Below are 17,464 nucleotides of genomic sequence, written 5' to 3'. Positions count from 1 at the left end.
CTACACAAAGAACATGGAAACTAGTCAAAAGATTTTTAAAAAATGGCCAGTCACCATTTCTGATATAATCAAATTGTAAAAAATTATTTAGAGATGTCAGGTGTAAGGGCCAGACCATATGTCCTCAAATCTACCATGTTTCACAATTCATTGTCACATTTACCTCAGTCATAATCAATATAACACTAACTGCTTGCTTATATAATACATCTGATATAATTGCCCTGGTTCATTACAGCATGACCAGTTAAAGGGGCCATATTATGAAAAACTCCTTTTTTCAGTGCTTGTGCATATCTGTTTGGGTCTCTGATGTGCCGACTAACACAGAAGCTGTGAAATAAGACCACCCAGTCAGTTTTGTTATGGGCTGGTGTGCCCTGTACTCTTGTGATTCAACAAGCCATTCAGATTTGATACCCCCATCGTACGTCACATGCGAAGCTAAGCTAAATCAAGCAAAGGGTGAAAAACTTGCGCATATCGCCGGCTGGACAGGGGGACAGAGCTGCTGCTTGCTGACGAGCTCTGCAGGAGAGAGCTGTGTCACTGCTGCTGCTGCTGTCTCATCCTCTGGAGGAATAAAAACCTGATTTTGCTCTGATCCTGAGCGGTTTACCGGTGCGAGGAGTTTGTTTTTTAAACTTTTGGTATTAATTGGATTTATCTTCAATTTTGCTTCTCAACCTAGCCAGAGCTAACACTGGAGTCACATCCCACCTCTGCTGCTGTTATCAATAATAAACATCTTAAATGCCAGTGAGTTTATATAATTTTAAAGTTACACAGTAAGTAGATATCTGTGTGTATAAACAATAATGTCACTGCTGTATTTATGCCTTTAGATGACGTGATTTTGAGTGTGGATGTAGCAGCTACAATGTTAGCATAGCTCTGATCGATCTGAACTCCATTCAAAAAACAAGCATTTTAAAAGTTGTTTGGTTGTCATCTTTCGGACAGACCTGAAAAAGGATGAATTCAGGCTTTTTACAAATCAACATCATGATGTAGTTATTTTGGCATCCTTGTAATCAGTGTATTGCAATTGAATCACAACAAAATCTAAGTTTGTTTACACTTAAACTGACTGTTCTGAACAGGGCTGTTTAGACAGGATGAGAAGGCTGCTGTGGTGCTTGATCTTTATGGTATTTTGACCAAAGCATGTCCGATACATTTTATATTAAGACCCTGGGGAACTGTGTTAACTTGTGAAAAAGAGCCCATTTAAAGATTCTGGAACTGTGTCAGTGTGTACATAACTGGTAAGAAATGGTCTTAAACGTTGACTCATGAGTCAAAAAATTCTCAGTAAATGTAGCACAGAGGAGCTTTTGATCAAAGTCTTGGTGTGATTCTTCACTGCAGACTGTTAGAAAAAAAGGGCACTATATTAAGTAAAAATGCTTATCATTCTGTGGTTCCACTCCTTCCAATTTGAGGATTTGTCTCTTTCATATCATTTTAAATTAAATATCTTTGGGTTTTAGACTGTTGACAGGTTACAGACAGTTTATGAACTAAACCATTCATCTAGAAAATGCTCGGCACATAGATTGATACTGAAAATTAGTTAGTTGCTTCCCTATTGAGAATGCATTGGGATCTGATTGCTACACCTACATTGATATCCTCTCTCCTTTCTCCTCTCTCCCAAACGAACAACTCTCCCCCTCCAGTCTATCTAGGTAGGACCATATTTCTCACAGGGATGTTTCAGTTTCCCACCTATAACAGGTAAACAACAATGTCACCTGTATCAGTTAACATTGTTTACAGGCTTTATCCACAAGATAGTCCTCACCATAAGCCAAAATAAGTACAATTAAAATAAATATTAAACCTAACTTTTAACTAAATACAAAAAATTCCCCCCATAGCTGGTCCAACCCATGGCATCACTAGTGATGTCAGTAAAAGCTTAAAAGCAGGAAGTGGTTGGGTGCCTCCCCCTTTTGTCTCCTGGGGAGCATGATGGGTCTGGTAAGTAACAAAACAAGCTAACCTATAACTCAAGAAACCAAGGACTTAAATCTGGATTAAACCAGAAATGCAGATGTATATATAACAAAACAACGCTAAACATAAAAAACAGGGACAGTATTTGAAAGCAATGCTACAGAAAGAGATGTTCTACTGGCTAAACAAACAAATGACAAGTATGGCAAGAAATACATTTAAGTGTAACATGGACAAATGATGTGGTCTCACTCACTTTCCACAAACACTTTGGGGAAAACTTAGGTTACATTCATATTACATGCTGATCTGGGCCACTTGCATATGTGGTCCTAGATCTGATTCACATCTGATCCCAGTGGCTATGCGACCACTATCAGAATGGTCAGATTGGAATTCATATGTTTTTTTGTTTCACTTCTTCACTTGTCAACATCTCACTCCTCTGCGCATATTGCCTGTCATCATCATTCAGTGTCGGCTAGTGATGTCAAAATCGAAGCAGACTACTCAACACTGTATCGACCTTTCAAAGCAAAAGTATCGTGGCAAGATGTATCGACTCACTTCACCACAACAAAAATCACCTGACCATCCCAAATTAAGCTTTGTTATGTCACACAAATCGGGAGCACGTTGTGAGCGTGTGCGAGACTGTGAGTGTGTTGGTTAAACTCTGAACTGGGTTGGTTGAATCATATGGGTTGAGCGCGGAATGGGCGCTTGTCAATCTCCCATAATGTTTAAAAGTGGGCAGAATCCCTCCAAAATTTGTGGGGTTTTTTGAGTGGAGGAGATTTTTGTATACGCCAAATTTTCATTGAGAGACAGCCAGGGACAATTTAATTAAAGTAAGAGTAGTATTAGATTAGATATGTAGTATAGAATAGACAGACATAAATACACACACATACTTGTACTGTAGATAGACACACCAACCAACACGTTATTCTGTTTTTTAATGAAAATCTTTGAACCCCCTGCATATATACATCAATATCCCCCACGTGTTTTTTATTTTCTTTTTTCATTAGCACAATCACTTTCCTAGTTGCACAAGCATATCCTTAAACACTATAGTATCATTGTAGAACAATCAGTTTTATTTCTTTATTTCATGTCACTGCTTAAAGCCAGTTATAATATAAATCTGTGACAGAGCTTACTGTCCCTAATTCATCAAAGAGTTTATAAAAGTAGTAAACCTTATTAAAAAATGACTAATTATCTCCATATATATCTGTACATCCACGCATTGAGACATGAGACAGTTTTTGGTAAATAACCTTTGTTAAATAAAATATGACAAAACAAACAGATGACAGCAGTGAGTTTACTTATATGTTGCCTGTTTCATGACGTCTTGTCCCGAATCCTTACCATGTCAAAGTTGCCCAACAGACATCGCCATTTTGAGTGTATCAAATGCTTTGAAACAGTGAACCATTTTCAACACAATTGCTTCATATGATTCACTGCTCCAGAAAGCTTTGTTTCTAGTGTCGGCTCCTCACAGCCTGGTAAATATAAACATGTATCTTCCTCCTTCTCATCCTCAACCCCTATCATCTACATTGTCTGCCAACTTCTACAACACGTCATCCATGTTTATGATTTGACCGTCACACAAATTACGTCATTGTTGTTGTATGCAAGCGGCTCACATGTCAGTTAAATCAGTTTAGGACCTCAGCAGTGTTCACACATGTCACTTACAAACATGAATGTGACACAACACAAAAAGATCTAAAGACTACAAAAAGACTAAAAAATCAGAATTGAGGATTAAGTGTGTGCTGACCTGCTATGCGGTCAGGGATGTAGACAGGGCTGGGGCTGGAGAGGCGGGCGGGCAGCGTCATGCTCTGCAGGGCTGGGGTGCTGGGCTTGCTGGTGTCCTGACTCTGGCCCTTCTCAGTCTGTGTGCAGCTGTCCCTGCTGCCCGTCTTTGAGTGGCCTGCTGTCATCGGGGTGGAAGGAAGCACCGGGGAGGGGGATGATGAGATTGACTCTGTTCTGAGAGACTCTGTGCGAAACTCTGGACCCAGAAGAACCCCTGGAGGAATGAGAAGAGAACAATCTTTACTTCAAGTGACTCTCTAGCTCTGGTTCTCACACTCAGTATAGTTTCTGCTGTTCTTGAAAGTATGACATGGTTAAAAAAACAGTTAGCAGGCATAAGGCTGCTGCTGGTTTTTACCCAGGCTCCCCTTCCAGCTCGTGTCCTTGCGCTCTTCAGTGATGGGCGAGCTACTGAGTCCCAGGCTGTGAGAAAGCAGTCCTGAACCACCAGATCCAGTGTTGGAGATAGACATTAGGGACTTAGAGGACCTCATGGCAGGTGGCGCATCTGACTTGATGGGTTCCTTTCTGGAGCGCTGATGGAGCACCTTGATCATGGCATCCTTCTCTATGATCTGAGCATGGAGATTCTTTATCCTGGGTAAGGTATAACAAGAGGAAGCCACAGTTACTGCAGGACAGCGAGACCCTGAGAGCTACACTGGCACTTTTACACCTGCAATTCGGTTAATTTTGTCTAAAAAATATAATGGAATGTCCTACCTGATGATATGAAGAACTGTAGTTCAATCAATACATTCAAGGCCAAATTACCTTGAATGTATCTACTTAAGACCAATCAGCTGTGTGACCACTGAGTCTAAACTTTATCTATGGCCTTCTCATTAGCGCAGGTAGTCTTGCTTTTAATTTGACAAGTTTACATTATTAATTTCTAATTGACATTGTGGGTGTATGTGATGTGCTGTTGTGTGTAGCTTTGTATTTAGTATTTTGTATGGTGTGTTCTGTGTGTGTTTTGCTTTGTACTGTTTGTTGTGCTGTTGTTTGTTTTGATTGTGGGGGACTGCGGATGCAAATAAGCTTTGAGCTAACTCTGTTGCAGTTCATCTTTTATGTTTAAAACTGCACACTGTCCCAATCAATAAATAAATACAAATATTTACATGGAAGGTACCAGGAAGGCTGCATGTGGAGTGTGCTATACCTGCTTTCCATGTCTAGACAGCGCCGGTTAGCCATGAGAATCTCCTCTTCTTCCTTCTGGATTCGTGCCTCCACTGACGTGTCGTAGCTGCTGCTGGGAGAGTGGCTTATCACTGCTGCAGATGTATCCCTGCAAAAGAGGGGGTCTAGGTCTAGGGGTCTCTCAATAAAAACAATAACAAAAGACAGAGTTTGATGACGTTGTGAAGTAGTGTGGGATCATGGGAGTTGTTGTCTTCATTGTTAAACAACCAGCTTCTCTAGGTTAGGATTACTTCAGTGGTAATTGTTCAGCATGTTTTTAATAGGAGCCGAATTATCTGCAGAGGTCTCCTCCTCTCCAAAAACAAACATACACAGGGATTAAAACTGGTAAAAACACTGAATAAAGCAGTTTCACGTAAAATATCAGTGTTTCTCCAACATTGTTTGGCTGGCACAGGACATCTGAGGGGCTGCTAGCTGAGCTGCTGCTAACATTTGGTCAGCTTGTTTCTCTGATAACTTAAGATCCAGATGTCCAATAACTAAAATCCTTCCTCCGATTAAAAGATATAGTTAAAAACAACCAGGATCTAAAAAGTTTATCATGAAAATGTGGCTTAAAATGGAATAAAAGTCAATTTATGACAACCACAACACCAACGTATTATCTCGTATGCATATACTCTTTGGTAGGTGCAATTGTGCCGAACAAGCACACACACGCATCTTGTGCGCATATGCTCTTTTGTAGAGGGGTATGACACCATTGACAGGCAACTGAACGAAATGGACCGTTACCTTAATTAAAATTACTGATTTCTCTGGGTTTGAAAATTGTTGGAAACATTTGGGATAATGTACACAACTCAACAAAATATATAACATAGGTCTAGTTTTTAGACATTTTAATGCAGAATAGTTACATATTATAGCTTTAATAGCTAATTTCCCTTCTACTTTTCCTTTAAGGGACCAGGTTTGATTGACAGGTGTCTTAGCAGATCATGCTCAGCTGAGCTGTTTGCTAGACTCCTTTCAGGCTACATTCCATTACTCAAATTTGAATTTAAAAAAAATGGTTGCAACCAGTAAACCCAGACTCCCAACTACAAAGCTTCCTTCAGAGAGCTAGGCTTTATGTCTCAAATACTGCAGCCTTATTGTTCTACTGTCTGTAATGAATCTTCAGCAACCAGAACAAGAACCAGAGAAGACATTCATTTGCGAATGCTGTAATTTGACATTAGCTTATGAAGATCAGAGATGTCAGTGTCTGAATCGATAGCTTAAAAAAATGAAATGTCAATAACTCTTATGCACATGTACCTCTGAGTGGCAACAGAGGCAGCAGCATCCAGGGCAAACTGCCTCATCACACTCTCCTCCAAATATTTCTGCTCCCATTTGGTCATGTCAGCCTCAAGTGCCAGAATGCGCTCCTCCTTCTCCCTCAGGTGTTCCATTAATGCTGTGGCATTGTACTCTGAAGGGACTGCACCACTGCTTTGAGAAGCTCCCTGGCGCTGGGAGAAACAAAGGAGGGGGGGGGGGGGGACTCTCTTGTTTGACTTGATTCAAAACGAAATGTTCCTGGCTTGTCACTTATATTACCTCCCAATTGTAGTAATTTTAGGTTATAGCAACATGACATAGTAAAAGAGGGAGCAAGAAGGCTCCCAATAAAAACTAAGATGACGGATTAAAATAGTGGTTATGGAAAACATTACACCTGCTTAGCATTCTATTTGGATATATTTTCTAGTAACAACACTTAACATGGTTAACAACCTACACAGAAAACACAGAGGTACAAATAACAGTTAAAGACAATGAAAACAAAACTAGTCTGTCTAATGTGACAGAAAACAAAAGAATGAATAGACACAAAAACAGGAGGTGTACCCAGCCTTCATAGCAGCTCTGGATGGGCTATATTATTCTCTACTTCCAAATGTAAAACATTTAGAACTCAGAGTTCTAAATCTGTATACAATTCATAAATACATTTTGCCCCATCGCCTCTTAAATAAATGAATAATATTAAAATAGGTAGGGGCATCGTCACTTTCTGATGATGTCTTCAGTCACTGATAGTCTAATGACTGTCAAGCAGCATAGGCTTGGTGTGTTACCTGCTGCATGCGTAGCGACTCCAGCTCTCTCTCCAGTCTTGTACGGAGTCTGTGCTCGAGTTGTTCTCTCTTCTCACATGCTGCCTGGAGCTGCGCCAGTGCCTGCTGCATCCTCTCCACCTTCTCCACATAAACCTGCTTCTTCTTCAGCTGCACACACACACACACACACACACACTCAGGTTTACTAAAGTCACTTTTGGGGTATTTATATAGACTTACATTTAGACTTACAACCTCAAGCAGAACTGGGCTCTAGGTGGGCATCTGCCTTGACCGGTTGGAGAGAAAGCAATATTTACATAATGGTAACTGCTGTGCTAATTCACATTTATACAGGGCCAGGCAGCCAACTTTACATCAAACACACCAGGGTCTTCATAAAGCACTATTACAAACATAGAATTTTAACCTGGAAATGACAATAAAGTGTTACCAGAGATGCCCATCACTGTGCTGTTGTGTAGGCTGTACAATATGTATGACTGGGTGGCTGCATGGACTAAAAAAGCGGTAAATGGGCTGCACTTGTATAGCACTTTTCTACCTTAAAAGACAAAGCGTTTTACAGTTTTTGTCTCTCATTCACCCACTCACACACCAATGCTATGCAAGGTGCTCGCCCGACCATCAGAAGCAACTTGGGGTTCGGGGTCTTGCTCAAGGACACTTCAACACATGGACAGATGGAGCAAGGGATGGAATCACCAACCCTGCGATTAGTGGACGACCCCCTCTACCCACAGTAGCCAAAATGTACAAAAATAATTCAATCCCTGGTAATGAGAATCATAAATTGAGGTGTGTGGGGTTATTTGACTATTGAAGATGGTAAATTTGCTACACACCAAGAAGCTTTGAGGAGTCCACGACAGAGGACCCTGAGTCATAGTGGTTCAGCAGAAATCTGTTTCACAAGCAGAGGGCTTATTGTCTACTTTGATTTGTTTCAGTTCTTGACCAAATCTGGTCAAAACCGATTTCAATGCAGCAAATACCCAAAAAGAATAGTACAGGGGGAACCAAGACAACAGAGAAAATGATTTTTACTTTAGTGAAATTTTTGATACAGCAGGAACATAAACGCAACTTCATGTTGTTGCGTAACAAGTAAGCTTGTTAAAAATTTCAGCATGATTACGTGAAAAACAAGGAATATTACATTTACACACTAGAGCCTGACTGGTTTCTGGGCAAGATAATATTATCGGCATATATTTGCTCATCACAAAGATTATATTTGAGATTATATTGTAGTATATGTTGTACTGCCATACATTTTGATAGATATGCAAAGAGAGATTGTAGTCCTATAAATTGGAGAACTACATGGAACTAACTAACTTTAATTAAGGTCAGTATTAACCGTAAAATATTCTGCCTCATTTTGAGTAGTCCTCAGTCCATATATAGTTATCTGACACTTCTGCTACACTTTTTGCTTATATGCCATGATGACATGACATGTTTTTGGATGTGCAGTAACACAGCATCATTACATTGTTGAGTGTCAAAACATATACAACTGTGAGCAGGTAATGAGGAACAGAAGACACTCTCAAGTTCACGGCACATAATCCAGACTTTGTGTCCTGAAAGTCTCTCCAACCTCTCTGAACTGCAGTCTTTGCTAAATAGACTGATTTAGATTGGAATGACTCTTTGCAAAAGTAGGAAAAGAAAATTGGGAAGAAAAGCAGAGAGGAAAACAGAGTGGAGAGAAGGCAGGCTGAGCGCCAAGAATCTGAGGGCTCTTTTAATTTTGTAGAGAGGACGATGGAGCAATAGAAAGCTTGCAGTTCTTTTGTTCTGATAACAAGCAGGCATTGTGTGTCAGAGGCTAGCTCCAGCCTGTTTCCTGTCCTGTTATGGACCTCTGTTATGCCCCCTCTTCCTGGATCTCTACCAAACTAGCTGACACTCAGCTACCAGCAGCTGGGCTGGACGATCCATGATAGAGGGATGCTGGGAGGAGAGGTGAGAAGAGAGTAATGGGGGGGAAGAAGATGAAAAGAGTGGGAAGGAGATGGAGAAGGGGCTGAAAGAAGAATAAAGAATATTATGTTTGAGAGAAGGGGGAAAGAGGAAAAGAAGGAGGGATGGAGGGAGAAGGAACAGAAGATGAAAGAAAGAGAAAAAAGAAATGGAAAAACCATCACTATTAAGGAAGAAAGTGAGAAAAGAAAGAAAGAAAGGAGGTAAACAATAGAAATAGGGGAGACCAGGGACAGTTGTAACATGGGACAGTTGTAACACCTTGAATTCCTCCAATCAGAAACAAGCTGCAGTGATTACACTCACTCTACACATGCTCACTTAGATTGTCTTCTTGCTTACAAAAAAGCCACATTTGAAACTTACCAGCAAAAGTGTTTTTGTGAGGTAAAAATTTAACTTTTCTATTAGATGTATTTTTTTGGATGCTGTCCTGAAATCAAATGTCTAGGAATCCACACAAGTATTATTAGAATCACTGTTTGTAAGCTAAAAACAGAAATGGCTAACATTTGTCAAACCAGCAGTCAAGCTAGTTCACATGAGGTGAAAGCATGGCAGGTGATACTGCTTATTACAACCATCCCTTAACCAAGTTTCATTTATAAAAGGCCTACATACACTGGATGGATGGATGGATGGATGGATGGATGGATGGATGGATGGATGGATGGATAGATGGCAAATCAAATAATATCAAGTAATATCAAGTAAAATGTCATAAAATTACATGCTAAGTCAATGATAATCAGTTGCATGCCACTAGTCAGTGGAAACATGTGTTTGCTTATAGCATGCTAAATATCAGAAAGAGGAAGACAGACAGGGGAGTCCCATTTCCTTTGCTGGAGAGGGCTTCAGGTGGCATAAAACAGGATAAATCAGTCAGGGCAGTGGCCAAATCATATGGCATTTGTCATGTGACCCTGTACTGAATGTTGTCCTCAAACTAATTCATTTTGATTTCATGTTTAAACCTTTTTGAGGATGTGTGTTCTACCCATTAAATAATTTTCTTGCATTATAATTTGATGGCTTTTGGTTGAGTATTTCATTGATTAATTATGTATATTTCAGACATGTTACAACCGTCCCTGGCATGTGTTACAACTGTCCTTGTACACTGGGACAGTTGTAACAGTGGAGTGACTGTATTTAAATCAATTTTGAAACCTGCACATATTTCATAAAACCACTTAAATACATTGTTTCACTAGTTGACACATTGAAGTTTATAATATAGCAAATGGACTATTCCAGTGTAAATGGTTTTTGACAGCATTCAAGTTACAAAGTAACTTGAAGGAATATGCGCTTGCATGTATGTGATTGGCAAGTGTCGTGAGTATGTGCCATCTGCACCAATATCAAAAATCTCCCTTGTAGATTTAGTGTATGGTAAGACCCATGTACCAAACACTTAATTTTCCCCAACTAAGAAGGCTATGAAGAAAACTATGAGGAAAAACGATGCTGAAATTGAGAGCAGTCAGTTTATCCTGTGCTTCAGTTACACACACCCTCCACAGGCAGCAGGGGACATGACAGCACATCCACTAAGTCAAACAGAAAGATGAGCAGACTATGAGGAGACATAGGTGCCAGATAGCAGGCCAACATCAGACCAGACCGACTGTCAAAATCTCTAATAAAGGCATGAAAATTCCCAAAAATACAAAACCCCCATATCTTTGAAACATTTTTCATAACAAATGTTCAACATTTTTGACTGATGTGAAATCAGTATTACAACCTTGTTTTGAAACTTTTCTGATTTGATCTTTATCTGTAAAGCAGCATCATCTATGCTTTTATTACATCTTACTTAGATTACTGCAGTACCCCACCTCTTACAAAAAATATTTAAGTTTTCCACAGGAAATATCATTATAACACTACTACTACTTACATTGCTCTTTATTCTGTCTCTTTGTGCTTTTGTTGTATTTGTACCTTTAATTCCAATGTTTAAAATGTTATTTCTATTTCATTCTGATGTATGAATTTTAAAATTCTGTCTCCATGAAGTTATTATGAGGGTAGTTGAGAGTCACTGTGAACAATCTCTACCAGCATTAGAAACTATGACCAGACGTTCATTTATATGTAAAAGTTCTGCACCGCAGGTTTAAACATAGAGAGGGTGTCTGCCTCCTAGACCAAAAGATGGTTCCACAGGAGAGGAGCCTGATAGTTGAAGGCTCTGCCTCCCATTCTACTTTTGGAGACTCAAGGAACCACAAATAATAGGGTACTATGAGGTCTTTGAGATATGATGGTGCCTGACCATTAAGAGCTTTGTAGGTGAGGGGAGGGATATTAAATTCTGTTCTGGATTTTTCAGGAAGCCAGTGCAGCGAAGATAAATGGGAGAAATATGATCTCTTTTCTTAATTTTTGTCAGTACATGTGCAACTGCATTCTGGACCAGCTGGAGAGTCTTAAAGGATTTGTTAGGGCAGCCTGATAATAAGGAACTGCAATAATCCAGCCTAGAAATAACAAATGTGTGGACTAGTTTTTCTTCATCTTTTTGAGACAGGATGCGCCTGATTTTCACAATATTATGTAGGTGAAAAATGGCAGTCCTTGAAATTTGTTTTATGTGGGAGTCGAAGGACATATCCTGATCAAAGATCGGTGGTGCTGGAGGCCAGGGCAATGCCATCCAGAGTAGCTATATCATTAGATAATGTGTTTCTAAGGTGTTTAGGGCCAAGCACAATAACTTCAGTTTTGTCTGAGTGTAGAAGCAGAAAATTGCAGATCATTCATGTCTTTATGTCCTTTAGGCATGATTGGAGTTTAGTTAGCTAATTGGTTTCATCTGGCTTAATTGATGAACATACTTGGGTATCATCTGCATAACAATGAAAATTCCTGTGTTTCTGAATAATATTACCTAAAGGAAGCATATATAAGGTGAATAGTATTAGTCCAAGCACAGAACCTTGTAGAACTCTGTGTCTAACTTTTGTGTGCATGGAGGATTCATTACTAATGTGTACAAACTGAAACTGATCTGATTAACAGGACTTATACCAGCTTACTGTTGTTCCTTTAATAACAGTTACATGTTCCAGTCTCTGTTATAGAATGTGATGGTCCATGGCGTCAAATGCAGCACTAAGAACTAATAAGACAAGTACAGAAAGAAGTCCTTTGTCCGAAGCAATCAAGGGGTCATTTGTAACTTTCACCAGTGCTGTGTGCTCTGTGCTATGATGCACTCTAAATCCTGACTGGAAATTCTCAAATAAAGTATTATGTAGAAAGTCACACAACTTATTGGCGACTACTTTCTCAAGGATCTTAGAGAGAAAGGGAAGGTTAGATATAGGTCTATAGTTGGCTAAAACGCTTGAATCAAGAGTAGGGTTATTAAGAAGAGGTTTAATTACAGCTACTTTAAAGGACTGTGGTACATAGCATTTCACTTAAGACAGATTGATCATATCTCGTAAAAAAGTGCTAACTAAGGGTAAGACTTCCTTAAGCAGCCTGATAAGGATGGGGTCTAAGAGACGAGTTGATGGTTTAGATGAAGAAATTGTTGAAGTTAATTCAGGAAGATTGATTGGAGAATATATATATATATATATATATATATATATATATATATATATATATATATATATATAAAATATATATATATAAATATATATCATAATTTACAGCTGTTTCTAAGGTTCCTGTGTTTGGAGATAAATCACTGCCTGTTGAGGGCAGAAGGTGATGAATTTTGTCTCTAACAGTTAGAATTTTATCATTCAAGAAGCTCATGAAGTCCTTACTACTGAGAGCTATAGGAATACATGGATCAATAGATTTATGGCTCTTTGTCAGCCTGGCCAAAGTGCTGAAAAAGAACCTAGGGCTGTTTTTATTTTCCTCTATTAATGATGAATAATAGGCAGCTCTGGCATTATAGATGACCTTCCTATATGTTTTAAGCCTATTATGCCAGGCTAATCGAGATTCCTCCAGTTTGGTGGATCACCATATCCTTTCAAATTTTCACGATGTTTGCTTTAATTTACGGGTTTGGGAGCTACACCACAGAGCTAACCTTTTTGTTATGTATTATCTTCTTTTTTAAAGGGGCAATGAAGTCATTCACAATGAGCCTGCAGCACTATCAGCAAGATAATCAATTTGGGAGGGACTAAAATTAGCCTGATTCCTCTGTTGTATTGAGATATGGCATTGAATTCAATGCTGGTGGAATTGCTTCCTTAAATTTAGGTACAGCTACAGATAGACATCTAATGAAGACTTTCTTGTCTAATGGCGTGTAGTCCAGTAATAGGAATTCAAAAGTTATTAAGTAATGGTCTGATAATATAGGATTTTGGGGAAAAACTACTTAATGTTCTATTTCCACACTGTTGGGCCTCAAACCACAAGGTCACACAGAGAAGGCCTACATGTAACCTGTGAAGCCTGACCACGAGGGGCTTTTTCCTTTGTTTCCCCCGAGACAAAGGAATAGCGCCAAAATGCTGCTACAGATAATGGGAGTCCATTACAAACTCCATTTCCAAGGATGCTTTGCAATTTTCACACCTCAGCAGGGAACAGTCAACATACAGTCTCTCATTGCAGGAGACGCTCCTACACAGCAGAGCGTCCTGATGATGCAGCCATGACATCACCACCCCTTTAAAAACTGAACGTGCCCTGAAGAACATGCCTTTCCCATGTCACTGAGCTAGGGGTAACTTCCTCCATGAGTCAGCTTGACTGAAGGGGGTACCCCACGCACGTGTTTTTTCCCTCATCAAAGACTCCCCTTGCCAGACGAGACTTCGCCCGTGTTCACCCGAACACATTCCTGGATCCAAGAGAGACCGCTGCTGCAACCAGCGTCCTCAAATTCCCTTGAGAAGGAAGAAATGGAGTTTCTTCAGGAAGACGTGGAACTTCTCTGCCCCGCTCTTCTTCACCGAGTCAACTGCTGTTTTCTCCGCCATGCAGCCGAGAATTAGCTAGCTGCCGTTAAACATTCGCCGACCGTGCGAGAACGGCCACCGTCTGCATCCGAGTTAAGGACGGAGCCAGACAGAAAGACGGACTTAACACACACCCTGCTCACTTTATGAATTGACTAAGTAAGAGGCATAAGTCTGGGCAGAGGCAGTGTTGTGTGTTCTTTTCAGCATCAGTGCTGTTGCTTAGCATTTAGCTTTTTAGCTTTATTGCTATTGCTTTTGTTGTGTGAGTTGACGGAACGCCGAGTCCATTTTCCCTGCTTACTCTTAGGAGTATTTTAAGTTTGCTGCCTTTTTAGTTGTGTTCACCATGCTAGATTGTTTTGTGTTTGTCTCACTCGGGGCTACTGCTGTGTTTGTGCCACCATGAGTGAGAAAGTAAGTTGCTTTGTCGATCAGAAACCAGACAATGTGCATTACAGACTGCCGTCCGTACATGCGCTCTCTGTGGACAAAGGAACCGCTTCTCTCCCTCTCACGATCGCTTTCCCTCCGTCTTCCCTCTCTTTTGACTAACACATACACGCGCGCACACATACAAGCACCGACATCTTTTTGTACATCTGATGGGCAGATAACGTCGGAAAAAGCTTTGCTTTGTTTTTCCCTATCCGCCATCAGACACGTGTGCTTTTCACGGAATTGGGTGAGTGCAAGACGCGACCACCAGGCGGCGCCATCTTGCTTTTGTCTAACCAAGGCACCGCCATACTTCCACCATTCGGTTCTCGCGTGACGTGACTTCCTCCCATGGTCACGTCCGCATCGCAGACCGACGACGTCATCACGTCAGGCCAAGTCGCCATCTTGACACACACACACACACACACACACACACACACACGCATTCCCCTGCATGTGCTCAACCCTGTACATAGCTGTTGTGTTTTGCTTGGTAGATTAGATTTTAGAATAGTTGTTTATTGAATGAAGCATTTCTTAATTTGTTAACCTTGCTAAGTTTAATAAACACTGTTATATCTTTAAAGAGAAGTTCTTTTGTCATTATTGTGTTTAACATACTGTAAAAAGTGGCTGATTGAGGGAGTCAGAGCTCGAATTCAACCCTTCTTTGTTCACCTGTGAATGTTGATATCTCTCAGATATTAACATTCTGGGTGAACTCCTTTTATGAGACTACCTTGTTTGGTTATTGGTCCTGGTTTCTGGGTGGTGCCCTGTATTTGTTAATACATATTAATAATTCTATTAATTTATAATGAATTAATTATTACTGATAATTGTTAATTATTGTTAATAACCAACTGTGCTCCTCACAGATCCAACAGTTGGTGCCCAAATTATTGATTAATATTAACATCTTGATTTAATAATTCATAATTATCTATGATAATTAATAATTATCTATGATAATTATGAATTATTGCTAATAACCAAACGCCCTACTGCCCGTCCCAACAACACCATATGTCAGAACAAGGTTGAGGTATGGTTAAGACAGTGAGCGGGTTTATTTACAGTCTGAGAGAAGCCTACTGAGTCAAATAATGAGATAAACACTGTGCTAAGGCTATAATTATCGACGCTCACATAAAGTTTATATAGTCTACTATAATTACTTCATCTGTACTAAGGACTAAACTTGATAAAAACTCTGAGAATTCAGAAAAAAATTCTATTTTATGGATGTAGTGAGTATGGACCAGGAGGACGGTACACTATAACAAATAGAATTAGCTGTCAACATTTCCGGGCTGGGTGTGAAAGACTAAGAACAAGACTTTCGAATGAGTTATAATTAAGTTTAAGTCTAGGGTTGATTAACGCCACCTCCTCGGCTGGTGCCTCAAGGAATGTGAGTATTAATATGAGTGGGGGGAGTGGATTTATTTACGCTAACATATTCTTCATGACACAGCCAGGTTTCAGTTAGACAAAATAAATCAATATGATAATCTGAGATTAGATCGTTTCTTAATACAGCTTTAGATGACAGAGATCTAATGAAGAGTCCACATTTAATTCTCCTATTTTGTTGTAATATTGCAGCGGTGGTATTAATTTTTATTAGAATTTTATGAATCACTCTTCTTTTTTAGATTTAATTGATTTAAGTGGTCAGGTGGGTAACTGCTCAAATGAAAACGCAGAGAAGTGTACAGGACTGCAGCTCTGCCTACTGGTCCCAGTTCTGGGATGTCATGCTTTTGGTCTACTAATAAACTCGGCCATATTTCTAGATATGAGAGCAGCTCCATCTAAAGTGGGATGTATGCTGTCTCTCCTAATTAGACCAGGGTGCGGTCGAAAAGTCCCTCCTATCGTCTTTTCCCAACCACTTTTGCTTGACCTCGATGGAAAACATCATGAGGTCAAGGAAAGACGTGAGGTCAAAGAAAGACGTGAAGGAGACGTGAAGGACTTAGGAAAAGACAACTGCGGTGCTGAGAGAATCCGACTGCACTGGGCTACGTAATTATGTGACGGCGGATGTTATTGACGTGGTCTGCCATGGTGAAACTACAATGTTCTGAAGAAGGACTACAAAAAGCGCATCTTAGATACTTCGCCCCAGTCGTTCTTACCATGTTGTTTCATGCAGGCTATATAAACGTGCACAACACAGTGAAAAATATTACTTCATTACCAAGGTCAGAATTGAATTTAAAAAAAGGAATATAGGCTACCAGCCATAAACTGAAACAACATTATCACACTGAGAATGCTTGCTCACTCTCTTGTATGAAAATAAAAGTTAAATGTATGAAAGATATGCAGAACATGTTAATACCATACATATCATCATTCTTAAGTTTCAAACATGATGAATTAAAAACATCATCTGACTAAAAACGTCTCATATCCCTTTCTCTTGAAAGACAGACTTCTGTGTTATGGTTAATATGCCAATTATAATCTGTTATGAGCCTGTGCATATAACAGCTTAAGAACCACCACACACAACTCAAACACCTTGAAATGTTGACTTGATTGTGCTTTAAAGTTGTTATGGTTGATGTAGGCTGTGGGTCCGTGTTCTAGGGATGTAGTCTCCTGGTCGACTGGTCGATTAGTTGGTCAATATGCTCTCATCCAACCAAATTCTCATTGGTTGGATAATCTTTGTGTTCTTTTCATAAGAAGAAAAGTGCTAAATCAGTAGCCTTCCAGGATTAATCCATTATTTCCTGCAGCGGGAGGAACAGACTAACAAATTACCTGTGAAAACATTGTATTCAAAACACCCCCATTGTTTTCACAACTCACCCAACCCAATGTAGACTGCTAGGTCTAACTGCACTCAATGTTTACTGATCGTTTACTGAATCAGTGTTTCTCCTATAATTTAAACAACGAGAACCCCTGCAAGGCCAAAAATTTTTCAATCCCAAAAATGACGCCAAATATCCATTCATTCGGAAATCAATA

The 17,464-nt window shown here is 39.7% G+C and overlaps 1 protein-coding gene across 1 annotated transcript in view; it reads right to left on the bottom strand.

Moving 5' to 3' along the window:
- Positions 1–17,464, bottom strand: part of amot (angiomotin) — a 121,058-nt gene that overhangs the window by 8,635 nt on the left and 94,959 nt on the right. Inside the window, exons 7-11 of the mRNA XM_067607185.1 lie at positions 7,089–7,238; positions 6,283–6,479; positions 4,973–5,101; positions 4,163–4,401; positions 3,764–4,018 (exon numbers count right to left, since the gene is read on the bottom strand). Coding sequence (XP_067463286.1) covers positions 3,764–4,018; positions 4,163–4,401; positions 4,973–5,101; positions 6,283–6,479; positions 7,089–7,238 — 970 coding nt within the window. The remainder of the gene's footprint in view (positions 1–3,763; positions 4,019–4,162; positions 4,402–4,972; positions 5,102–6,282; positions 6,480–7,088; positions 7,239–17,464) is intronic.

The sequence above is a fragment of the Thunnus thynnus genome, chromosome 13 (genome assembly GCF_963924715.1).
Source record: "Thunnus thynnus chromosome 13, fThuThy2.1, whole genome shotgun sequence".
Lineage (NCBI taxonomy): Eukaryota > Metazoa > Chordata > Actinopteri > Scombriformes > Scombridae > Thunnus > Thunnus thynnus.
The sequence above is the reverse complement of the archived record's forward strand: the minus strand, read 5'-3'. Positions and strand labels throughout refer to the sequence as shown.